Here is a 26484-nt window from a genome sequence, read left to right on the forward strand (position 1 = left end):
TATTCCGAACTACCGTTACTCCTCGTGAAACGAGGAGTAACGGTAGTTCGGAATAGGCACCCTAGTCCGAACTACCTAGTTCGAGCCCCGTGTAGCCGCGCTACACGGGGTTCGAAGCAGCGGGGATTTAAAAATGGCGGCTCCCCGCTTATGCTAATGAAGCCCGGGAAATTCAAATCCGGCTTCATTAGCAAGTGCGGTATGCATACATTACCCCGCTAGTTCGAACTAGCGGGGTAGTGTAGACATACCTGAGCGAATGTCGAAGGAGCCAGAAAACAAAATGAAGTTGGGATTGCTTCTCAATACACCTTACAGAAAACAGAGGCATTTGGAGTAGTGCATCTTTTGGCCGAGCTACACCAATGCTTAAGGTTTGAACACTAGGGCTGTGTCTACACTGGGCCACTTATTCCGGAAAAGCAGCCGCTTTTCCAGAATAACTTGCCAGCTGTCTACACTGGCCCCTTGAATTTCCGGAAAAGCACTGACAATCTACTGTAAAATTGTCAGTGTTTTTCCGGAAAAACTATGCTGCTCCCGTTCGGGCAAAAGTCCTTTTCCAGAAAAACTGTTCCGGAAAAGGGCCAGTGTAGGCAGCAAGGTAGTCTTTTCCGCAAAAAAGCCCCGATCACAAAAATGACGATCGGGGCTTTTTTCTGGAAAAGCGCGTCTACATTGGCCACGGACGCTTTTCTGGAAAAAGTGCTTTTCCGGAAAAGCATCCTGCCAATGTAGACACTCTTTTCGGGAAAACTGTTCCGTTTTAAGCATTTCCAGAAAAGGGTGCCAGTGTAGATGTAGCCTAGAAGAAAATGTTATTGGAAACCAAATTGACTGTAGCTCTTTTTTGTTAAAACATAGTGAATGATAAAAGTTTATAAGGATGAAGACAAAATACACTGGATGGAACTCCAATTTTTAAAAAATTACTACAAAAATTAAGTGGGAAAATGTTATAATCCCTTTAAAAATTCCAAAATAAAAGTTAGCTTCCTAAAAATAATACTGTATTTTTGAAAAATACAAGCATTCAGATAAAGCAGGCGCATATTCCTTTTATGTTCCAAAAAGAAAAAAAAAACTAATTGAGTTAAGGACCCGAGCCACGCCGAGTAAATCTGCCAGTTTTGAAATAATGTGAAAGACTGAATGGAAGGAACAAATGAATGGAAGAACAAAGGAATTGAAGAACAGGGTAAGCAAACCACACAGACGCAGAAACACGTGAATGGAAGAAACAGAGGAAGGAATAAAAGCGACTGCTGGAAGGAAAGAATGAGCGAGAGCGCGAAGAAAACAGAAGTACAAACCCATGAACGAAGCGACGAACCAGGTGGATTTCTAGCTCCCTGGCCATCAAGATGGGATTGATCTTATGAAAACTGCAGTCTAGCTCACCCACCAGATATGGGCTGGCAGGTCGAAATCGGAACTCCTGCTTTTCATCGGGAGTAACGCTAATTCCGAAATCGTTATTTCGAAATAACGGTCGCGTGGACGTTCCAGTGCAGCTATTTCGGAATAGCTCATCCCTGGAGTCATTTGAAGGAATTTTTCCCTACTCTGGGACTCTAAGTCCGAGGTAGCGTGCCCCCGTTAATGGAGCGAGGGGCTAAGCTATGGAAGAACAAACCAACGCAGGACAAAAGGCCACCGGGAAGGGACGGCTGAAGGAAGGAAGAACAGAGGAAAGCGCCAAGCAGAGAAATGGATGGACGAGCGGAAGGGGAAGCGGAAGGAGGCCCAAGGGGTTCAGGAACCCACCTCTCCAAACTGCCCCTCCCCCAGCTTCTCCTTGAAGAGGAGACGTCCCCGGGGGAACTCCCCCAGGGCCATGTCCTTGCCGGCCAGCGCGTCCACGGCCACGGCGGGCACGGCGTACGTGTTCCCGCCCGTCACCCCCTGCAGGTTGATGATGTCAGCCTCGGCGTAGTGCGGGACGTTGTTCTGCGCCCCGGCCGGGGCTCCCGAGGGGTCGGGCTCCATGTAGTCACCGCCGCAGGCTGTGGGGGGGAAGGGCAAAGAGACTGGGTTAGCCGGGGTGTTCCTCTCCGCGGGGAGACCCGGCTGTGCGCCACCCCAGAGCTGGCCGCGGCGCTGGAATTCCCGGCGCAAACCGCTGCCCCACCCCAGAAGCTGCTGCACCTGCCACCCAGGCAAGGGAGCCCTGTTAAAAACCGCCACCCCCCGCCCAGAAGTGTATCCGCCAAGGGCTCCTGCCGCAGCGCCGTGACGGGGCCCCACCCCAGAGCCAGCTGCATCTTGGCACCAGGAGGAGGAACCCTGCAGAGCTGAACGTGGGAAGTTGCCTCTCCTCCATGCCCCGGCCCCTCCCGCTCCCGGAAGCCGAAGCAGAGAGGTTCGTGGGAGCAGAGGGCCGGGGTTCGATGCCAGCCTGGGCCATGCATGCAGACAGTGGAAGGTGGGACAGGTGGGAAGCAGTGTGCGCCCCCTGAAGGGAGGGGGGCAGAGGAACGCAGCCCAGGCGCCTGCTGTGCTCCCAGGTGGGGCCACCAGGTGGCGCCCTCCTTACCATCGGTGTTGATTGGCTTAGCCCCGTCGGCTGGCGGGCGAGCGAGCCCTCCCATTGGCTGGGCGTATGTGGCCAGGAAGAGCCGATAGGCCGGGTTGTTGAGCAGCAGAGCTGTCGGGAGAAGGGGAGGTGGGGCGGGGGTGGGAGGGAGAGACAAAGGGGAGGGCGGATGAGAACGGACGGACAGACGCACACAAGAGGGGTGGGGCATGGGAAGGGGGCGGGGCTGCTGCAGGCCCCTCCCCTTTGGCCCCTGTCTATCCCGAGACAACGGAGGGGAGGGGGAAACGCCTGACACATGAAGGTGACAAAGCCAGGCCCTTGCAGGAGTCCTGACCCCCAGCACCTCTAACCACTAGCCCCCGCTCTCCTCCCAGAGCCGGGCGTCAGTCACTCTGTGGCCAGGATGGAGGAGGACACACAGGATGAGATGGGAGGGGAGGGGCAAACACAGTGGGGGGGGGGGGAGGGGAGGGCAGGTCCCAGATCTGCACCTGAGAGGCAGCGCCGGAGAAGGGGGCATGGGCAGGAAGTTGCCCTACCCCTTCAATCTCTCTCCCCCCCCCCCTCCAGATTTCTACTTCATCCTTCTTTCCTGCCTGGCTTTCTCTGTCCCCCTTCCCGCAGCCCCTCCCCCACACTCGGCTTTCCTGCCTCCATCTGGCCTGTTCCTGCTTTTCCTTCCTCCCACACCCACCCCAAATCCCCGTAGATCTCCGCCAGCGGTCCCTGCAAGCTGAGCACTAGGGCGCCTGTTCAAATTCAAATGCCACCCAGCTGACTGGCAGGGCACCCCCAGCCTCCCACAGCTGGCAGCCTGTGTCTCAATGGGTGGTGCCCACCTGCATACGCCTTGGTGCACAGAACAACATTTATTCCGCACACGGATGGAAAAAAATTAGAGGGCACGTTGATCTCTACCGCTGCCTTCCCCTCCCACCCTGTCCTACCTGCTGGTCTTTACTGCTCCCTCCCATTAATACATTCATGGATCCATCCTTCTGTCTATCCATTCTTCCATCGGCCCATTTGTCCATCGGTTCCTCTATCTATTTCTCCATCTATCCATCCATCTCTCCCTCCCTTCATCCACCAGTCCTTGCGGCCATCTTACAGCCGCATATTCCTTTATTTCTCCTTGCATCCGCCTGCCAGTCCACTCACCCACCCAACCATCAAACTATATATTTCCCTGTCTACCTATCCGCCCATGTGTCCGTGACTCCATCCACCTACTGCCTGTCCATTCACCGGTCAACCCACCCACCTCTTTCTCCCATCCCTTCCTGCTACCACCCCATTCCACCCAGAGCCCTCGGCCCTGGCTCTCCATGCTTGGATGGACCCTCCCTCCCCAGGGTCCCTCTGCCCCCCGCCCCTCACCGGAGTTCTCGGCACCGTGGGGCAGCTCCGGCAGCTTCATGCGGGCGCGGCTGGGCTCCTGGTACTCTGTCTCCCCCGAGTGGATGCGCTCGTAGCGGCTCGAGTGCCGTTGGGAACCCATCGTGTTGTTGATCACGATGGTGTCGCCCGGGACCGACAACTGCACCGTCAGGTCGTCGTCGGAGATTCGCCGCTGGGCCTGAAGGGGGTGACAGAGAGCTCATGCCAGCCCCCGACACTGACCACTGCACCCCGGGCCCTCTTCACGGTTAGGAATGAACCCAGAAGTCCTGGCTCCCACCGCGCCCCTCCCCACTGCAATCACTAGTCCCCATGGATATAGCCTGGGTAGGATCCAGATCCTATGTCCAGACGAGACGTAAGAGCAGCAAACATTAGGAAATGTATAAGCATATGTTCTGTAATCCCCATCCTGCCCCATACAGCTCTGCCAGAGCCCCACCATCCCCTCCTGCAGCCCCACCTCACTTACTTTCCCCAGGATCTTCTTCCAGTACTGCCGCCAAAGGATGAGGAAGATGACGACCAATAGCAGCAGAATAATGGCCACCAGGCAGCCAATCAGAATGGAGGTATTGCTGTTATCGTCCTTGGCGATTGGCTGGCCAGATTTGGACTCGCCTTGGATCTCGAGGTCTGGAATGGACCGCAACAACGTTAGAACCAGCTTCTCAGTGGGCGGAGCACCAGGAAATCTCCACCCACAGTCCTGCCCCCTGCTGCAGCTTACCCTGGAGTGTGAGGTTGGATGTGACCTCAGAGTCTCTGTGAAGTGTGGCACCAGGGTCTTCCAGGACAGGGGGGGCTGCAGCACCCCTGCCCGAGGGCCGTGGACCAGCCATTGGGGGCCAGCGACTTGTTCCGGAGACAGACACGTCCTCCACCACATCTGGGGAAGGAGAGGGAACGAATGAATGAATGGACAGCAAATGGAAGAATGAACCTAACTGAAGAAAGGAGGGATGGGGGTGGGGGAAAAAGAAGAACCAATGAGTTAATGAACAACAGAGCCAACTAATTAACGAGGGAGAGAACCTCGCAAACAAAAGAACAAAGATAGAGCTATCAAAGCAATGCACCAGTCAACATGGCCAACCCAACCAATGAGTTAACCCACCAACAAACTCATCCATCAACTGAACCAACCCACCAGTGAACCCACAAAATGAACCGTAGAGCAACCCACCAATCAACACACAACAAGCCAGCCAACCAAAGCATTTTCTGACCAGCCAACGAGCCCAACCAACGAACTAAATGCCAAACCAATTATCATGGCTCAATTCCCCAAACTGATACTCCGAGTGCAGAGATCAGGACCCAGCTAGTAGAATAAACTCTGGAAAACCTGCCTCTAACTCCCAGAGACACACTTGTCTGGTCTCAGTCTCCCTGAGATCCAAAACGACAAAGACTGATTCGCTCACCGCCACCATCCACATGAAGAAAACACAAATACAAACTAAATCTTTTTCCAAGGAAGACATCACTTGGGAATCCCCACCCTAAGGCAAAATTCAGCTCCCTGCTCCAACCTCCGTTTTGCTTGGAGTTGGGAAAACTCCTGGACGATTAGCACATACGCTTAAAGACGTAACAATCAATCAACACCAGTTAATCAAAACAAAAAAGAAAACACTTTTACTATCAAAACAAAACTACTGTTGCAAGCATAGTAAATGACTGGGTGTTAAAAAGCCATGGAGTGAAATAGACTCAGGGGAAATCCCTGGGCTGTTATCCTTAGTTACAAAGAGAAAAACAATTAACCAGCTCAGACAGGATTTCCAAACCCCCAACAAGGAAAACAACAAACAATAAACAAACAAGGAAAACAATAAAATCTGATGGACTATCTAAACTTTTCCCTACTTACACATTTCAAGAAGCCCATTCCTGGGAGAGCCCAACTCCCTCCATAGCTGGAAAAAACGGCTCTGATCTCAAACATAGAAGAGAGGAAGGAAAAAACCCCTCTCTTGGTTTGAAATTCCTATCTGCCTTTCATTGGCTGAATGCCCGGCCCTCTCCCTCAGGTACATCTCCAGTTGCTTAAACTTTCCCTCACTCTTCCGATAAGTCAGACTCTCCTTAGCAGCTCGGCTATGTCTAGACTGGCATGATTTTCCGCAAATGCTTTTAACGGAAAAGTTTTCCATTAAAAGCATTTGCGGAAAAGAGAGTCTAGATTGGCATGGATGCTTTTCTGCAAAAGCATTTTTTGCGGAAAAGCGTCCGTGCCAATCTAGACGCGCTTTTGCGCAAAAAAGCCCCGATCGCCATTTTTGCGCAAAAGCTGTCTACACTGGGCCTGTCTACACTGAGCTGTCTACACTGGCCCTTTTACGCAAAAGCTTTGTGCAAAAGGGACTTTTGCCCGAACGGGAGCAGCATCGTATTTCCGCAAGAAGCACTGATTTTGTACATTACAAAGTCAGTGCTCTTGTGGAAATTCAAGCGGCCAGTGTAGACAGCTGGCAAGTTTTTCCGCAAAAGCGTCTGCTTCTGCGGAAAAGCTTGCCAGTCTAGACACAGCCCTCCTGTTTACGACACCAGTCAACCAAGGAGCCAACCAATAAGCTTATCAAACACCTGAGCAATCAGCAAAATTAGCCAGGCAACCGGGCAACCTGCCAGCGAACGGACCAACCAACAAAGGCTTACAACTCACAAAGGAAGGAAAATGCACAAAAGAACTAAGCAAGGTATGAAAGAACTAACAAACTCGACAACGAGCAAACCTACGGAGAAGTTAGCCAATGAACTTGACCGAACACACCCACTCGTGAACAAGCTCACTGACAAAGAAACGAGGTAATTACAAAGGAACAAGGCGCTAACGAATGAACGAGGCGCTAACGAACGAACGAGGCGCTAACGAACGAACCCAACCCACCAGAGAGGAAGGCGATCTCACTGAAGAGCATCCAAGCGCTGGAGAAGTGGAAGTGGCACTGCAGGAAACGCCCCAGGTGGCCCCCCAGGGGCACGGTGACCGACCGGGCACTGGGGTCCTTGACGTCCACCGTGAGCACGTGGGAGACAGACTCCGGCTCCCAGGCAGTGGGCAGGCTGCGTTTGAACCGGCAATCCACCTGCCGGAAGATGCTCACGCCCCGTGTGTGCATGTTATTGCAGTGGACCTGGGGGAAGAAGAAGGGTCAGCCGTGGAGGGGGTACCAGTGCCCCACAGAGGGCAAATTACCCCTGTTCTCTAGAGGGGAGAGGCCCGGCCCCTGTACCTTCATGTAGGTGAAGGACCGCAGGCTGTCAAACTCGAACTCCATCTCCAGGTAGCCCTTGGGAAAGGAGTCGTTTCTCCAGCCCACATAGTCATAGCCCGGCCAGACCCGCAGCTCCTTCGTCTGGGTGAAGTCGTCCAGCCCCACCACGCCGTCCGTCAGCTGCCCCAGCCCCCCGAACTGCAGCCTGCCGGGGAGACAGCAGGATGGACAGGGGGCTGCCAGATGCCCACCCACCCCAAGTCCGGTGTCACACTGGAGGGGGCTGCCCCAGGGGCCCTGCCTGGGGTGGGGACGGGCTTGGACCACTGGGTTCTTCCTCTGGTGGAGTTACATGGGGGAGACCAGCGTATCAGGCTGATACATTAGGCTTATAGGAGAGGCCGATCCACCCACACGGCTACCCACCCCTCCTCCGGTCTAGCCACCCACCCACTAAAGTCACCCACCCGAATCCAGTCTGTCCACCCACCAGATCCACCCATCTTGTGGTCTATCCACCCACCCACCAAGTTCATCTATTCTCAAGCCCCCACATCCACGGTTCTACCTCGTCAGATCCATCCACCCACCCCTCCTCTGACCTATCTACCCGTTTACTCGCCTTTTCTCTGACCTACCTTCCCATTTACTCGCCCTCTCTCAGATCTAACGGGCTGGTGGAGTGTTTTTAAGCAGTGGGGGGGGGGGGAGATTAGTGAGGTTGGAGCATGGGGGTCAGGGGGATGCACATTTCAGGGGACATGGGCGGCAGGGTGAGCGGAGGAGGGAACCGGGCAGGGTGGGCGGCGGACCTGGGGGCGGGAGCAGGCACTCACTTGCTGACGCAGTAGCCGTCGTAGGTGGAGTCGTTGAGGTTGACAGGCGCCGGCTGGAGGGCCATGGTCTGGCCCAGCGGGGCGGTGTAGGATTGCAGTCCATCTGCAGAGGAAGACGTGCGAGAGGGACGTGCGTCAGCGACCGGGACCCCCGCGATGGGGGGCAGAGGGAGACAGGAGGAAGCGGGGGGGGGGGGCAGGGCACCCTCACCCCGCCAGACGCAGCCGTACAGCTCCACGCGCAGGCAGACGCTCATGACGCGGTCGGCGCGGGGGTAGAAGCGCACGTAGCGGGCGACGATGGGCGGCCCCAGGTCCTTCAGGACCACCTCGTTGGTGTTCTCGTTCCCAGAGATCACCTGGGTGGGGCGAGGGGGGGGCTAATTACGCCCAGAGCTGGAGCAAAGCCCGCCCTGCGGGGACCTCCCCCGGCCTGCTCCCTCCCCCCCCCCAGATATCACAGCCCTGTGTCACGGCACATCACAGGACACCGTGGTGTGGTCACCTCCCCCCCTTCGATGTCATCGTTGTCTGGTTGTGACATCACAGCCTAGCGTGATGCCAGCACCCTCTTGGTGTAACCGCAGGACCCCCAGCCACCGCCGGTGACAGCAGAATCCTGGGGCATGAGGAGGTCACAGGCAGGCGGCTGAAGGAGCGATGACATCACAGACATGACTGTGACATCACAAAGGGGTCCTGATGGCCAAGCTGCATTGTGAAGATCTCCCACACAACAACGTCAGGTGGAGCTGTGACATCACAGGGAGGTCATTATGATGTCACAGAAGGCAACAATGGAAGGGGGAGGTCTAAGCTACCTTCCCCTACTTATGGCCTTTCATCACCATCCCTTCCCACCCCCTAGTGTCCAGCCCCCCTTTCAACCCACTACCTGCTCCCCAAATCCCCTCCATTAACCCCCCATCAACCACATCCCCCCCCCACTGCCCCTGAACTCCCGCCCCTCTGCCTCCATCCCCCCCGCTCCCTGCCCCTACCTCGTTGCCCCAGCGGTCGCGCCAGGCCAGCCAGTGGTGCCGGTCGCGGCTGTAGCGCAGGCGATAAGCCCGGGCGAATTCCTTCCCGTGGCCCCCCGCGTGGCGGCCCTGGGTGCCCACCAGGGTCAGGAAGTGCAGGCGCCGCAGGTCCACCTCCAGGTACTCGGCGTCGTTGGGGTACACGGGCCCCGCCGGGCACCAGGCCCCGTCCCCGTCGCTCGTGTCCAGCCTGCGCCCCGGGGCGGGGGAGGGACATACACCGCGGGGTTAGCCTGTGGGTTATTGTAGGGTCTCTCGGAAACACCGGGGCCGGGTTACTACGGCAGGGTTGCCCTGCAGTCTCAGGTGGGCCCGTTTGTTATTGTAGGGTCTCCCAGGGCTGGAAGGGTTCATAGGGTCTCGCTGGATGGTCGGGGCTCTCTGTGCGGGGGAGGGGCTGACAGCAGGGTGGGGAGGCTGACAGCAGGGGGGGGAGGGAGCTGACGGAGGCGGGGCTGACGGCAGAGGGGGGAGGGGGCGGACCGAAACGAGGGGGAGGGGCCGATGGCGGGGGGGAGGGGCTCTCACCGGCTGTGCTTGGCGGCTGTGGAGTCGGACCAGGCGCTGGACGCAGACAGATCCTCGTCGGGGATGGTCCGATCCTGCATCCCCAGCGCGTAGCGACACTTGGCTGCAGACAGCGCGAGACAGTGACCCCGTGTACCCCCTAGCCCCCCCCAATTGCCCCCCAGCCCGCATGTCTCCCCCCCCTGAGAGCCCACCCAGCCCCTCTATGGCACTCCTCCCCTACCGCCCCCCCATATCCTATCCTGCCCTTCCACGTGCCCCCCTTCTACCACACCCTGGGGCCCCCCAGGTCCTTTGCCCCCCCCAGGCCTCCAGACCTCACCCATCCCCCTAGCCGGGGCAGACAAACAGGGAGGCCACATTGCCCAGTGGGGACCCCTAGGTCAGGGGGAGTGACTGGGGGCCGATGGGCCTCCTAGCAGCAGAAGGGGGAGGCGAAAAGGCAGATCCCCAGCCCCCCACGAACCCAGCCCCTTGGCCATGGCCCTGTCCCTTTGCTGCTTCCCCCCTCCTGCCCCACGCCCCTCCCCTTCCTGTCCCCGCTGCGGGCACCGGTGCCACCCCTGCCTGGCCCCCTCTCCCGCCTGGGAGCAGTCCCAAGGCAGGACAGGGAGACCCCAACCCAGGCCGGGAGGGAGTGTGGCAGGGCCAGGAGGGATTCCTCTGCCATCTGTGTGTCTGCCCTGACCGTGGCCAGTGCCAGGTGCCCCAGAGGGACTGAACACAACAGGGAATCGTCATGTGATTGTCGCCCACTCCCAGTTTCTGACAAACGGCTGGGGACACCCTCCCTGCCCAGCCTGGCTAATAGCCCTTGAGGGAACTAACCTCCATGAATGTATCTAGCTCTTTTTTTGAACCCTCTTGGTCTTCACAATATCCTGTGGCAAGGAGTTCCACAGGTTGGCTCTGCAGAGCACATGTGTTTTTGTGCAAACCAAGCCTGACTGCATACAAAGTCTGTCTGTGGGAGGGGGGGAAGTTGCCCCTCTCAGAGTCAGCCCCCCTCAATCTGGCTCCCCTGGAATCTCCTGCCCCCCACACGCCAGCCCCCATCCCGATTCCTTCCTCCTCTCCCCACTCTGGGCTTTCCACTTACATCCCTCTGGTTACACACCATCCTTCTCCATTCATGCTTTGTTTCCTCTGTTCTTTCTTTTCTCCGCCCCTGCCCACCCCATGGCACTAGCACAAGTCCCGCGCCCCCCCCCCCTGCTTGGTGACCCCAGACAGCCCTAAGCCCGGATGCCCCCACATGGCTGGTCTCGCCCTGAGATACCTAGATCAAAGTGCCCCTCCGGTTCCGATGCCTGGACAGACGCCAAGAGGAAGCTGCAAAGGATTATGGGTCTCATCGTGCTCCCTCCCTGGGTCTCGGCCACTCACGCCAGGTTAGACTGGCAACGGGGATTTCATGCCTGTGAAAGGGAGACACAGCAAGGTCAGTTTGGCCTGAATCGCTCACCCCGGCACCAACATGCAGCCAGCTCTGGGGTGGAACCGCTAGATTAGCAGCCGCTCGGGGACGGCATGCTTGATACGGAGATGCAGCTGCTTCTCGGGTGGGGCAGCCAGGGAACAGCCGCCTAGAACAGCTCTGCAAAGGGGCTCCTTTGCCCGCCACTAAGACTCGGACGCTTCTGGAGTCACCCAGTGGGGAAATGCAGCCAGCTCTGGGGGGCAGCAGAGGGCTGGGGGAAGACCACGAAGGGGAACTCCTGCCCCTCCCCAAGCAGGGATGTTTCCTGCAGGTCCCCGTGCCAGGAATTTCTAACAGCTGAGTAACACACATGCCATGGCCAGGGCCTCACAGCTTCCTGCCATTGTCAGTGCTTCCACGGCGCAACGCCCAGCTGGGGGGAGACCCACTGATGTATGCACGGACACCGCGCCGTCCCTGTATGTCCTACCGCACAGACACACACACACGTATGCACAGACACCACCCTGCTGCTGCATCTCCTACTGCACACACACACACACACACACACATACGTGAACGGACACCGCCCTGTCCCTGCATAGCCTGTGTATCTGTGTGTCTGCCCTAACCGTGACCACTGCCAGGTGCCCCAGAGGGAGTGAACACAACACGGAATCGTCATGTGATTGTCACCCAATCCCAGTTTCTGACTAACAGCTAGGGACACCCTCCCTGCCCAGCCTGGCTAATAGCCATTGAGGGAACTAACCTCCATGAATGTATCTAGCTCTTTTTTTGAACTCTCTTGGCCTTCACAGTATCCTGCGGCAAGGAGTTCCACAGGTTGTCTCTGCCGAGCAAGTGTTGCAAAGTGGGGTGGTTTTAGTTTTTGACTGGTCTGTGCATTTCATCACTTTCATTTCGCTCTTACTCTTAATTCTTTGAGTAGCGAGTTCTAAAATGCCGAACCTGTTGTGGCTGGAGTCATGCCCCCGGGAATGCAGCCCCTGTGAAAGGCAGAGCAGGGGGTCTCCACGAGCTGTCCTGGCCTCTGGACACCGCCCCTGCAGCTCCCACTGAACAGCAATGGAGAACTGTGGCCAGTGGAAGCTGTGGGTTAGTGCCTGGAGATGAGGCGGACCCACGCACACACCCAAGTGTGCATGGACACCAGCCCGCCTCTGCACAGCCTACCGCACAAACACACACGTGCACAGACACCGCACCGCCCTGCACAGCCTACCACACAGACACACACACACACACACACATGCAGACACCGCCCCGTCCCTGTATGTCCTACTGCACAGACACACACACACACACGTGAACAGACAACACCCCGCTCCTGCATAGCCTATCGCACAGATACACACACACACACGTGTGAACGGACACCGCCCCGCCCCGTGTGTCCTACTGCACAGACAGACACACACACACACACACACGTGAACAGACACCACCCCACTCCTGCATAGCCTATCGCACAGATACACACACATGCGTGTGAACGGACACCGCCCTGCCCGTGTGTCCTACTGCACAGACACACACACACACACACACACGTGAACAGACACCACCCCACTCCTGCATAGCCTACCACACAGACACACACACACACACACACACACACGTGTGCACCAACACCACTCATCCCGTGTATCCTACCACACAGACATACACACACACAGACACACTGCACATCCTATCACACACACACACACGAACAGACACGACCCATCCCCTGTGTATCCTACCACACAGACACACACACACAGACACACACAGAAACATTGCACGTCCTATCCCACAGACACACCCACACCTGCGCCTCCTACCACACCCACCCACACATCTTACCACATACACCCCCTTCACCCCCACACGTCCTACCACACCCTCACACCCTACCGCCCAGACACCCCCCACACCTGATTGGGCTCACCTACCCCCCGTGCCCCTACCCCCCCAAACACGCCCCCCTGCAGAGCTGTTTAGGACAGGACGTGACTCCCCCCCCACTGGGCTCTGACCAGGGCTCCCAGCTTCCCACCCGCACTATTAAGGAGTCACAACCTGGGGGGGGGGGGGGGGCCTGCCCGGTGGCCCTGCCCCACTCCCACAAGGCCGTGCCCAAGCCGGCCCCTTCCCAGCAGCAGGAGTCCCCGCGGGAGGGGGTGTGGGGCGCCCGCGGGCCAGCTGCTCCGGGGCCGCATAGCTGGAATGTCTCTGCCAACAGCTGCCTCTCGCCCCCTGGTAAACAGCAGCTGACAGGCTGGGGAGGTGGGGGGGGGGGGCTCAGGAGGTGGGGGCGGGTCCCTTCGTACCCACGGAGGGGCTGGTCCCCGGAAGCGGGATCCTGAGCCCAGCGGGCCCCACGCAGAAGTGGGGGGGAGATTCCTGGGTTTCTGCAAAGGCCACAGGGGGGTGTGGGCAGGAGTGAGGGGCACCGGCAGGGCTGGGGGGCAGGGCCTATGGGGTGGAAAGAGGGGCACTGACTGGGCTGGGGGGGCAGGGGCTGCAGGGTGGGGGTGAGGGGCACCGACAGGGCTGGGCTGACAGGATGCGAGGCAGATGAGGGGCACATGCTGAGCTGGGGGACAGGGCTGGGGGGCAGGGGCGGCAGGTCAGGAGTGAGGGGCCCCAGCTGGGCTGGGGGGCAGGGTTGGGCTGGCAGGGGTTGCGGGGCAGAGGGAGGGGTGGGCAAGGGTCACCGGCTGGGCCAGGGGGTAGGGGCTGCGGGGCAGATGAGGGGCACCGACTGGGCCGGGGGGTAGGGGCTGCGAGGTGGACGAGGGGCACCGGCTGGGCTGGGGGGCAGGGCCGGGGGGCAGAGCCGGGGGGCAGACGAGGGGCACCGGCTGGGCCGGGGAGCGGACAAGGGACACCGGCTGGGCCGGGGGGCAGGGCCGTGGGGCAGACGAGGGGCACCGGCTGGGCTGGGGGGGCTGGGCCGTGGGGCGGACGAGGGGCACCGGCTGGGCCAGGGGGTGGACGAGGGGCACCGGCTGGGCCGTGGGGCGGACGAGGGGCACCGGCTGGGCTGGGGGGCAGGGCCGTGGGGCAGACGAGGGGCACCGGCCGGGCCGTGGGGTTCTCCCCCGGGCCCTGCGTGGGGCTGGCGCGTTGCTCGTGGCTGCCTGGCATTCCTGGCCAGCCGCTGGCATTCTTCGCCCCGGCCTCCGCTCAGCGAGTTCCCTTTTCTCCGCTGCCGGGGGCTCACCCGTCCCCCCGTGTCCCAGGCTTGCGGGGCCAAGTCCAGGACCGGAGACACCAGAGGAGACCTGCTCCCCGAATACCCCCACTCTGGGGGGGCAGGGGCAGGGCTCAGGGCCTCTCCCCTCCGGGTCGCCGGTTCCCACCCGGCCCCAGGGCAGAGCCTGGCTGGGGGTCCCCAGGCAGACGCGGTTAACACACACGGCCAGTCCGGCTGAGTGTCAGAGGCAGCTGGGTATGCGGGCGCCTGGCGACAGCGACCGGCCGGCAGACAGCAGGGCAGCGTCTTGCCGAGCTCCGGCCAATTCTTATCAGGACGCCTGGGCTCTCTCCAAAGCTCTGGGAAGGGCATGGGGGCTAGTGGTTAGAACAGGGGGAGCTGGGAGCCAGGACTCCTCGGTTCTGTTCCCTGACATGGAAGGGGAGTGGGGGCTAGTGGTTAGAACAGGGGGAGCTGGGAGCCAGGACTCCTGGGCTCTGTTCCCAGACATGGAAGGGGAGTGGGGGCTAGTGGTTAGAACAGGGGGAGCTGGGAGCCAGGACTCCTGGGCTCTGTTCCCAGACATGGAAGGGGAGTGGGGGCTAGTGGTTAGAACAGGGGGAGCTGGGAGCCAGGACTCCTGGGCTCTGTTCCCAGACATGGAAGGGGAGTGGGGGCTAGTGGTTAGAGCAGGGGGAGCTGGGAGCCAGGACTCCTGGGCTCTGTTCCCTGACATGGAAGGGGAGTGGGGGCTAGTGGTTAGAGCAGGGGGAGCTGGGAGCCAGGACTCCTGGGCTCTGTTCCCTGACATGGAAGGGGAGTGGGGGCTAGTGGTTAGAACAGGGGGAGCTGGGAGCCAGGACTCCTGGGCTCTGTTCCCAGACATGGAAGGGGAGTGGGGGCTAGTGGTTAGAACAGGGGGAGCTGGGAGCCTGGAGTCCTGGGCTCTGTTCCCTGACATGGAAGGGGAGTGGGGGCTAGTGGTTAGAACAGGGGGAGCTGGGAGCCTGGAGTCCTGGGCTCTGTTCCCTGACATGGAAGGGGAGTGGGGGCTAGTGGTTAGAACAGGGGGAGCTGGGAGCCTGGAGTCCTGGGCTCTGTTCCCTGACATGGAAGGGGAGTGGGGGCTAGTGGTTAGAGCAGGGGGAGCTGGGAGCCAGGAGTCCTGGGCTCTGTTCCCTGACATGGAAGGGGAGTGGGGGCTAGTGGTTAGAACAGGGGGAGCTGGGAGCCTGGAGTCCTGGGCTCTGTTCCCTGACATGGAAGGGGAGTGGGGGCTAGTGGTTAGAGCAGGGGGAGCTGGGAGCCAGGAGTCCTGGGCTCTGTTCCCTGACATGGAAGGGGAGTGGGGGCTAGTGGTTAGAGCGGGGGGGCCTGGCCGTGTGGCTGGGATCCCAGCGCTCTGTTCGGGCGCCCGAACGGGATCGCGGTGCAGAGAGCGTCTCCCCTCCCCCCCATCCCATTGCCATGGCGCCCGCACGGCCCCCAGCGCTATTCAGAGCCTGCACAATGGCCTGGCGGGGGGCGGGGAGGGGGGGGGAGAAGTGTCTGTACTTGGAGGGGGCAGGGCTGCACGCTCAGCCTTGCTAGACTTTGCACCAGCAGCAGGTTGGTACCCGTCCCCCACCCCCCGCCCCCACCCAGCTCCTGCAAACACAAGCCTGGTATCTCATTAACCTTGGGGTGAGTCAGCGCCAAGGAAAGACGGAGACACGCAGGGCGCCAGCCAGGCCCACACGCTCAGAGCGCGGCCCAGACACACACACACAAAAGGGCTTTTTCTTCAGCTGGTTCCTCCCCCGCGAGATGCTGACCGACGTTCCCCAAACGGGGACACAACGGCGAAAGAAGCCAATCAAAGCGGGTGTGTCGGGGTCGGGGGTTTCCGTCCCAGCCTCTCGCCGCTGGGTATCCAAACCGACAAGGGGGGTTCTCAGAGGGCCCCCCCAAGCCCTTTTCAAGGTGAAATTATCAGCAGGGGCATGTCTGAAAGTTTGGGGTCAAAGCCTGCCCGTTTTCCAGTCGAGCCGCGTCGATACGGCGACTTTTTGCAGAGGGAGAGGGAGTTGTTTGGCCAAAACAATTCTCAGCCAGCCCGAGAGCCCGGAGACACGCACAGACTAGACGCCCCGATGAGATCGTCCCCACATTCGGGGCTTTGTCTTCCACGGGCACCAATTACCCGCCCCCACCCCTGTGAGTTTCCACACTGGATCTCTGGCCACCCTAGGCACACACAGTGTCCTCCACACAACCCCGGAATCCCCTACGTCCCTTTCCCACTTTAATACACCTCTGCCCGGCTGGCCGCTGTTTGGGAGCTGTCAAACTTAACCCCCTACTGTCCTCAAGTCAAGTTGGAAAAACTGAGGGTTCAGACAATGCAGAAAGAAAGAAAGAAAGAAAGAAAGAAAGAAAGAAAGAAAGAAAGAAAGAAAGAAAGAAAGAAAGAAAGAAAGAAAGAAAGAAAGAAAGAAAGAAAGAAAGAAAGAAAGAACAGCCCTACTGGGTCAGACCAAAGGTCCATCTAGCCCAGTATCCTGTTTGCCGAAAGCAGCCAGCACCAGGTGCCCCAGAGGGGGTGGACTGAAGACAATGATCAAGCGATTTGTCTGCTACCATCCATCTCCAGCCTTTGACAAACAGAGGCCAGGGACACCATTTCTATCCCCTGGCTAATCGCCTTTTATGGACCTAATCTCCATGAATTTATCTAGCTCTTTTTTAAACTCTGTTACAGTCCTAGCCTTCACAGCCTCCTCTGGCAAGGAGTTCCACAAGTTGACTACCTGCTGGCGAAGAACTTTCGCTTATTAGTTTTAAACCTGCTCCCCATTAATTTCATTGGGTGTCCTCTAGTTCTTCTATTATGGGAACTAATAAATAACTTTTCTTTATTCACCTCTCCACACCACTCATGACTTTATAGACCTCTATCATATCCCCCCTCAGTCTCCTCTTTTCCAAACTGAAAAGTCCCAGTCTCTTTAGCCTCTTCTCATGTGGACCTGTTCCAAACCCCTAATCATTGTAATTGCCCTTTTCTGAACCTTTTCTAAGGCCAAAATATCTTTTTTGAGGTGAGGAGGCCACATCTGTACACAGTATTCAAGATGTGGGCGTACCATAGTTGTATACAGGGGCAGTAAGATATTCTGGGTCTTATTTTCTATCCCTTTTTTAATAATTCCTAACATTCTATGTTCTTATGTTAAGAAAAGAAAAGAAAAGAAAAGAAAAGAAAAGAAAAGAAAAGAAAAGAAAAGAAAAGAAAAGAAAAGAAAAGAAAAGAAAAGAAAAGAAAAGAAAAGAAAAGAAAAGAAAAGAAAAGAAAAGAAAAGAAAAGAAAAGAAAAGAAAAGAAAAGAAAAGAAAAAGGACTAACTTTAATTCTCTAAACCCATAATCAGAGCAGAAATTTGCCAATGTCTCTCCTGTTCTGAAATCCGTTCACACGGGCTCTCTCTCCCACTCTGGTTCGATACAACCCCACACTCAACCCTCGCCCACAGACTGCAACAAAGTCACTCCAGAGTCGCTGAGACCGGAATTGTGCCCGACACTAACAAATGCGTCTAATTGCAAACCGTGAGAGAGATAAAAGATCATTTGCTAATTTTTTATAGAATCATAGAACACTAGGATTGGAAGGAACCTCGAGAGTCATCAAGTCCAGTCCCCTGCCCTCATGGCAGGACCAAATACTGTCTAGACCATCCCTGATAGACATTTATCTAACCTGCTCTTAAATATCTCCAGAGATGGGGATTCCACAACCTCCCTGGGCAATTTATTCCAGTGTTTCACCACCCTGACAGGAACTTTTTCCTAATGTCCAACCTAACCCTCCCTGGCTGCAGTTTAAGCCCATTGCTTCTTCTTATCATCAAGTTCTATTTAGCAATTATCTACCACTAGCTGATACCAGACCGTTGTTTTAAATGCTAAACAGCAAAAACCAATAAACTGTTCTTGTTACTAATATTACAATAACTATTTGAATAGCTGATTTTATAGTCTAATAGATCATGAATGAATAGGAGCGTAATGCGGATTGTGATACAAGTTGAACCTCTCTGGTCCGGCAACATCCGTGGTCCGGCATGATTTGAGTTAGCCAGATGTCCGCTTATCACCAGTGTGGTTAATGTTCCCACGGTCCCATAAAGTTTGTTTCCAGCCACCAGTGCTGGCTCTCAGGGTTCTGTGCTGTTCTTTAGCTCTAATTTACCCCGAAATGTCTTCTCAGAGCCCAGCGGCAGTGTAGGTGATGCTGCTGGACAATATCAGCAAATTCTCTGGTTCGGCACCGGTCGTGTCCCGAAGGTTCAACCTGTCCTAAAACAGAATGTCGAATTGTTGATACTGCTGAGAATGGCCAGCCTAGATCTCTCATTCGATGACCTCGCTCTTAGACAGAACTGTTCATCAGTGGTTCTCATTCATTTCGCAAACTCACGTATCTCTCGGCCAAGTCGCCCCTGCTATCCCCCGTTGGATCTACAGGGAAACTGAGGCCGCTAAGGGCCAGATTCACAAAGGAAAATGGGTTTTGGGTCCGGAGGCTTAACTTTTAGGTGTCAATTTCATCATCTGTGCATTTACTCCCATTCATACCCCCCCCCACAGGCGGAGGGATAGCTCAATGGTTTGAGCATTGGCCTGCTAAACCCAGGGTTGTGAGCTCCATCCTTAAGGAAGCCATTTAGGGATCTGGGGCAAATTTGTCAGGGATGGTACTTGGTTCTACCATGAGGGCAGGGGACTGGATTTGATGACCTCTCGAGGTCCCTATGAGAAAGGCAAGGGAAAAACGAATCGAGTAGTCTTCAGATCTGCTGAAGGCTAAGACACAGACGACAGGGATCATCCAGTCTATCCACCCACCTGAGATTCCCTCTTCGAAGCCCTTCTTTTCAGGTGGGAGAGGAGAGGGATTGAACTGAGGGTCCCTCTAAGGGGGGGGCCGTGCTATGTGAAGTCGGCCATCGCCACCTGATCGCTTCGCTCTGGGATTTCGGCATCCGGATGCTGAAGGGGGACAGCTGCACGGTGCACGGTGCACGGTTCGCCAATCGCAGTCCGGTCTGGCGCTGGGATTTTGGCACCTAATGTGGCAACGAGGTCCCTAAACCCCTCGGGACCCCGACCCACATCGTGGACTTCCTGAGATGCGTTGCTGACGTTTCCCTACCGCGGAGAGAGTTGCAATCTATTGAGTATTGATCCAGTCATTAGATTAATAATGTATTGATCTAGGGGTGATTAATAGTGTATTAATTATCTATTAATAGTCATCAGCACCATATATCTAGCAATTAGCTCCCCCAGTCATTAAATTAATGTGATGTATTTAGTTATTCGTCATAATCATGAATAAATACATCACACTAATTAGTGCTGCAATAATTAGAGCATCCATTAAGAATTATTACTCTGATATATATAATGTATTGTGACCACATATACTAATATATATATTAATGAACTATTATTCTAATTATTAGAGCTATCCATTAATATCTATTATTCAGATGACTAATCCATGAGATAAGCAATAATTATTATAATGCCAAGATCAATATTAATCATGATTAATTATCTAGTCACTAAGCTTGATTATTAATCTCAGAGGGGGAGCCAAGTTAGTCTGTAACTTTAAAAACAACCAGTCGCCCTGGGGCACGTTAGAGACTAATACATCATGAGCTCACGATCCAATCTAAATTTGTTAGTCTCTAAGGTGCCATGAGGTTGCTCATTGCAGATAATAAATATATTGCTCTCAGCATGGGAATAAATATTTATATATAACGATTATTCTACTATCTAGATCAATACATTAATGATAAATAATTATGACTGATTAGATAATGAACGTGTTGATGCAGGCATCAGACTCAATTAACGATGTATCAAGAGTCGTTTTCATCGTTAGTCATAATCACGGACAAGATTAATACTGCATGGAGGTATTGATCTAGCCATTAAGTTATTAACCACTGGCCCATGTATAATTGAAGACGTACCCCTCTGGGCTTTCTCTCAAGCAAGGGAGCTTGACGTGAGCACCGAGAGGTGGCAGCGTACCGCTCCGGCCAGTGGCGTGAGGGTTACAGAGAATGGACACATTGCTAGATCATTAACGGTGCTGTAAGGCTTTGATCTGGGCATTAGCATCAGAAAAATCTGTGCTCATTAACAGAGCCAGCTCAGCATTAGACAAATGATTAATAATTCAAGAGCTAGGCATGTATAACCTCCCCCCCTTATTCCCCACGTGCTATGCACGCAGTCGTGACACCCCCTTAGAACCGGCCTCTTTCCCTCAGCAGCCCTAATTTTTTCCCCATCCCGGTGTAGAATAAATTTTATGGCGTGCACTCAGGCATGTGTGGATGTGCACCACCCACAGACGCACATGCTGCTGGTTGTGGGCACTCTGCTCAACAGCTGGGTGGCACTTGAATCTCTTGTGGGACTCCTCAGCTTACAGGGCACCTCGTGTGTGCCTACACCCACGCCTTTCCTCTCGCCTGGAAGAGAACAGTCCAACCAGCCCCTGTTCCCAGAACGCTGTGCCGCACTGAAACACAGAACACTAGATGTGGAAGAGACCTCGAGAGGTCACCAAGTCCAGTCCCCTGCCCTCACGGCAGGACCCAGCACCGTCTAGACCATCCCTGCCAGGTGTCTGTCCAACCTGCTCTTCAATATCTCCAGAGTTGGAGATTCCAGAACCCCCTAGGCAACTTATTCCAGTGTTTGACCACCCTGACAGGAAGTTTTTCCTAATGTCCAACCTAAACCTCCCTTGCTGCAGTTTAAGCTGCTTGTCCTGTCCTCAGAGGCCAAGGAGAACAATTTTCCTCCTTGTGACACCCTTTTAGATACCTGAAAACGGCTCTCATGTCCCCCCTCAGTCTTCTCCTTTCCAAACTAAACAAGCCCCATTCTTTCAGCCGTCCCTCCTACCTCATGTTTTCTAGATCTGGGCTGTCTCCATGCCAGCTCCCCCAAAGGTCATACCCGCCCTGGGCCCCTCAGCTGGGATTCCCGGACATGTTCCCAGAGCGCCCGTAACCTCCCCTGACACGCTCAGCCATCCGTGAGGCTTGCAGAGTCATGTGCAGCGGGGGGGCGAGCCAAGGGCTTAAGACAGCTCCCATGCCAGACAGCTGGCGCTTGGCCACGGACTTCAGACCAGAGGCCGGCTGAGGGTGAGCAACCGGGAGAGATGGGAGCGAGGAGAAGAGGGCTTGATCAAAGTCACAGAAACAGCGCTAAGGGGATAGCGACACTACAAGCTTCGACCGACGTGGCTGTCTCCAGCAAAAAGTCAGGCAGCGTGAGTGGCAACAAAAAACATCCACCCCTACAAGCAGCGGCTACCCAGGAGACATCCCAAGAGGTCCCAGTTGATTAGAAGAACACCCACGGCAATGCGTCCTGGCTTGTGGTGCACATCCACACATGCCATGGCGCATGGAACAAAATTTATTCTGCACACCAATAGAAGAAAAAATGAAAAAAACATCGCCTACAGGTGGAGTTTTCTGTGTCAGCAAACGTGTATGAAAACAACAGCAAATAAAGTGCCATCCGCAACATTTATGCCACAACATAGACACCACAATGGCCAGTGATCCATATATAAATATGTAGAGAGGCAGCCGTGTTAGTCTGATCTTGGCAAAACAAAAGGAAAAAATATGTAGCGCTTTAAAGACTAACAAGATAGTTTATTAGGTGATGAGCAGGGCTTGACAAGCGGCGGCGAAACCTACTCACCAGCCCCACACTGCGCATGCGCAAGACCCGCATTGCGCACGCACGCACCGCCGGTGAACAGGGTGACCGGTTGAAATCTACTCGCCATAGTCACGTAGATTCAGTGATCTGTCGAGCCCTTGTGACGAGCATCACCTAATAAACTATCTTGTTAGTCGTTAAAGTGCTCCATATTTTTTCCTTTTATATAAATATTCGTAACAATGCAAACCAACCCCAATGACCATGATGCACATATAAATATTCCGAACAGTACAAACCAACAACAGCCGCTGCCAACCGCTCTATGGATATACACAATACATCGCAACACATGTCAACACAACCTGTATGTCAGTGTGCAAGCAAGACACGAGAAGACGGAAGCAAGATAATATAGATACACGTGTTTGCAACAAGACAAGCTACTGATAAGAGGAACAGACACACGAAACGTGTCATTCCTTCGCTATTTGATTCCACTCTCACATTTATCAATCCAGTTCATAAACTGACATCCGTCTACAGTTATTAGCTGAACAATACACCGGATCCTGCAGGACAATCAACAGAGCTGAAAAGTTTAGGGAAGAAAAATTAATTTTTTATTGACAAAAAAATCCCTCCCTTTTTGGCTACACCAAAACCTTTGGGAACACATGTCCATTTCAACCAATTGTCCTTTTGAAACAACCCCAAATGAAGCATTTTGCTGCTGTTGAAACCTCCAAGGTTGACATTTTCGGGTTGGAATGGTGCCAGTGCTTGCTTGGCAACTGAATTTAGAAACACAATTCCTTGTTCTTTAGATGTGCAAATAGAAAAAGTTGTTTCATCAAAATACTCCCATTCCAACAGGCCTGATTTTTTTTTTCAAATTTTGTTTCAGATTATTATTTAAAAAAATTGTTTCATTTCACTTTCAAACAGGAAAAAAAAAATCAGTTGTGGAATTCCCTGCAAAATGGAAAACACAGCTCCCACTCCGACGATCCCAAAAACAACACACATAACTTATGATAAAAATTGACAACACAAAACTAGCAATACATTTCACATGCACAATCCTTCCAAATTATACAGATATATGCAATAAACAACTACCCGTAACCACATCTTTCACACACAAATCGTAACAAGAAGCAACAAGCCACCACAAGACTGGAAAGTAACGTACTAAGCTGCAAATAATACATCTACATACAAAATATATGAATGCACAATTACACAATATGTATTGTACAACTAGTACAGGCCATCCTCGCTATAAGTCCAAGATACGGTCCAAAAAATGTGGACTTATAGTGAAACTACTTAAAGCGGAGAATTTTTGTCCTGCAGCTGACTTCCATTAGTGTAAATTGGTTGTTATTTCTTGGTGTGACTTAAGATCAGGGAATGGGAAGACTTATACCTCAGTTCCTACGAATGTCAACAACTTTAGTGCAGAACCAATGTACCCGGGGCAACTTATAGAGAGGATGCCCTGCAGCCCAAAACTACATGCAGGGTTACACCCAGCAAGAGATAAACAAGGATGCATATCTACAGTAGAAACAGTCAGGCACACCTGACAGTAAGTCACAATAGCCTGTGGCAATTAGAACAGCAACGTGCACACTTCTGAACACCACACACCCAACCACAGCTGCAAGGAATCAAGGACAACACCGCTAGTCCTTCAATAGGGTAGCAAAAAGTAGGATCCCAGGTCAGATAGCTGGAAGTTCTTACAGAAATACAGTGGGATTTGGGCCTTTGAAAAGTTAGTCACACACCTGCCCACAACACACATGCCCACTTTTTCTTCCTCGGGGGAAAAAAAGGAGTTTCAAACTCCCCTTTGTGCAGGGATTAAAAAGTGAGTTTCAAGTCACCCTCAAATCCCAAGTTTGTCAGCCCATAAATCCACCACCTTAAAACAACTGTGTTAATTGGCTGCCAACCTCAAGGGTGTGTTTTAATGTGGGCGAAATGTAAAAGCAATTCCTAAATCTTTGGAGCTAAATCAAAAGGGGAATATTATTTAGCTATTTTGAAAAGCCACACCTGGCGCACACCCCGGCTACTAGCCACACAAACCTTTTCCCTTCCTCTCATTGGATTCAGGACCAAGAAGGCCTTTTCTGCAGGAATCCATCACAACATAAACCTTTCACCCCATAGCTTCCTAATTATAATGCTACCCTTAGAGGTGATCTGCAAAAGAATAATCCAATGAGCTGGGGTCCGCACAAGGCAGGTCCCCTGGGCTCGCTTTTCGCTCTGTCACAGACCCTGGGCCCACTTCTGGCCAGCTCTGTGCCTCAGTTTCCCCTCCCATCAGCCTTGTCTGTAAGCACTTTGGGGCAGGGACTGTCTCTCGCTGTGTCTGTGCCGCGCCCACCTGGCATAAGGGGGCCCTGATCTTAGGGGCAAGCTTGTGCACTAATAAATACATCAGTAATAGTAATGTGTCATTTGTGCTTTGAATACCTGCAATGTTTCTAGACACCAATATTTCTAGGGTGTATGAAGGATCCCTGCTGCTATTTTACATTTAACCAACCCGGTCTTGGCAGGTTGTTTTGTGTCCTGCCTGCCTGGCTGTGTTTGCAGTCACCCTCCCCAGCAATCTAGCAGATTTTGGGGGATGCCAGTTTAATTGCTGCTCATTAATTAGCCCTCCCTCCTTCCTGGGCTGGACCTAAGGGGAGGGGCCGCCTGCAGGCCCCCCAAGCAAGAGGAGGGGAAAAGGAATTGGCCTAGGTTTGAGTTGATACCTGGGTTCTGCCCATTTTTGGAGCCCTCTGGGAATTTCGCAAGCAGGAGCAGAACCTGAAAGAGCAACACCCTGGTTCTCAGCTCAGTGACACCAGATCAGAACGCAGCCTGGACTCGAATCCGGAGTGACTCCGGATTGACACCGGCATCACCGAGACCACACTCCAGCCCTGACTCTAGAGCTCTGGATCTTTACACCAGCATCACTGAGACCAGACTCCAGCCTGGACTCACACCGGGATCATGTCGATCGGAACCCAGCCCGGACTGCAGGGATCCCTGAGCGCAGAATCCAGCCTAGACGCCAATGCAGCGGAGCCAATCCGGATTTACACCGGGATCCCAGAGCGCAGAATGCAGCCCATACGCCAATGCAGCGGAGCCAATCCGGATTTACACCGGGATCCCTGAGCACAGAATCCAGCCCATACACCAATGCAGCAGAGCCAATCCGGATTTACACCGGGATCCCAGAGCACAGAATGCAGCCCATACGCCAATGCAGCGGAGCCAATCCGGATTTACACCGGGATCCCTGAGCACAGAATCCAGCCCATACGCCAATGCAGCGGAGCCAATCCGGATTTACACCGGGATCCCTGAGCACAGAATCCAGCCCATACACCAATGCAGCAGAGCCAATCCGGATTCACACCGGGATCCCTGAGCACAGAATCCAGCCTAGACGCCAATGCAGCAGAGCCAATCCGGATTTACACGAGGATCCCAGAGCGCAGAATCCAGCCCAGATGCCAATGCAGCAGAGCCGATCCGGATTTACACCAGGATCCCTGAGCGCAGAATCCAGCCCAGACGCCAATGCAGCAGAGCCAATCCGGATTTACACCGGGATCCCTGAGCGCAGAATCCAGCCTAGACGCCAATGCAGCAGAGCCGATCCGGATTTACACCGGGATCCCAGAGCACAGAATCCAGCCTAGACGCCAATGCAGCAGAGCCAATCCGGATTTATACCGGGATCCCTGAGCGCAGAATCCAGCCCATACGCCAATGCAGCGGAGCCGATCCGGATTCACACCGGGATCCCTGAGCACAGAATCCAGCCTAGACGCCAATACAGCAGAGCCAATCCGGATTTACACCGGGATCCCAGAGCGCAGAATCCAGCCCGGACTCCAATGCAGCGGAATCGCTCCGGATTTACACCGGGATCTCTGGCTCCACCTCGGCCCCACCTTCGCAAGAGACCCCGATTTTTCGGGGCGCCACCTCCACCCCCTTCCCCGCCCTCCCGGCTCCAGGTCGAGCCCGGGCAACGCGTTACCTCTGGCGGCGGGTCCGCCGAGCAGGCGCCGGGGCGCGCGTGTAAACCCCCCGCTGGAAACCAGGAGGGTGAAGATCCCTGGGGCGGGGGAGGGAAGTGACTCCGCTTTGTAAATCCACTTTGGGGGGCGCCGGATCCCGAGCGCCGCCCCCCCCAGCGCCGCGCGGGGCTTCTCCGAGCCGCCCCCCAGGCCTCCGGCTCCGCTCCGGCGTGAAACGGATCCGGACTCTCCCCAGCTGCTCCCCTGAGCTCATCGGGAGTGTATGCAAATCCGCCGCCTGCAGCCTGCGCCCCGATTGGCTGGCACAGGCCGGGCGGGGAGCCCAGATCCCCCCCCCCCCCCGCGAGACACACACACACCCCGAGACACACACACACACACACACCCCGCCTCCCCTCCGCCCAGCTGCTGGCTTCCCACGCCAGGGCCCCTTGGAGGGAGGGGGGAGCCAGGACTGGCTGGAGGCAGCCCTG

At 55.0% G+C, this 26484-nt stretch overlaps 1 protein-coding gene across 1 annotated transcript in view; it reads right to left on the bottom strand.

Moving 5' to 3' along the window:
* DDR1 (discoidin domain receptor tyrosine kinase 1) overlaps positions 1-26276 on the bottom strand; it is a 32206-nt gene extending 5930 nt beyond the window's left edge. Inside the window, 14 exon segments of the mRNA XM_075918101.1 lie at positions 1768-2006; positions 2537-2647; positions 3920-4118; positions 4413-4576; positions 4671-4829; positions 6837-7083; positions 7183-7369; positions 8001-8103; positions 8212-8359; positions 9002-9230; positions 9569-9671; positions 10848-10986; positions 18424-18530; positions 26011-26276. Coding sequence (XP_075774216.1) covers positions 1768-2006; positions 2537-2647; positions 3920-4118; positions 4413-4576; positions 4671-4829; positions 6837-7083; positions 7183-7369; positions 8001-8103; positions 8212-8359; positions 9002-9230; positions 9569-9671; positions 10848-10923 — 1965 coding nt within the window. The 5' untranslated portion in view covers positions 10924-10986; positions 18424-18530; positions 26011-26276.
* Positions 26277-26484: the final 208 nt, after the last annotated feature.

Source organism: Pelodiscus sinensis, unplaced genomic scaffold (genome assembly GCF_049634645.1).
Source record: "Pelodiscus sinensis isolate JC-2024 unplaced genomic scaffold, ASM4963464v1 ctg68, whole genome shotgun sequence".
Taxonomy (NCBI): Eukaryota; Metazoa; Chordata; order Testudines; family Trionychidae; genus Pelodiscus; species Pelodiscus sinensis.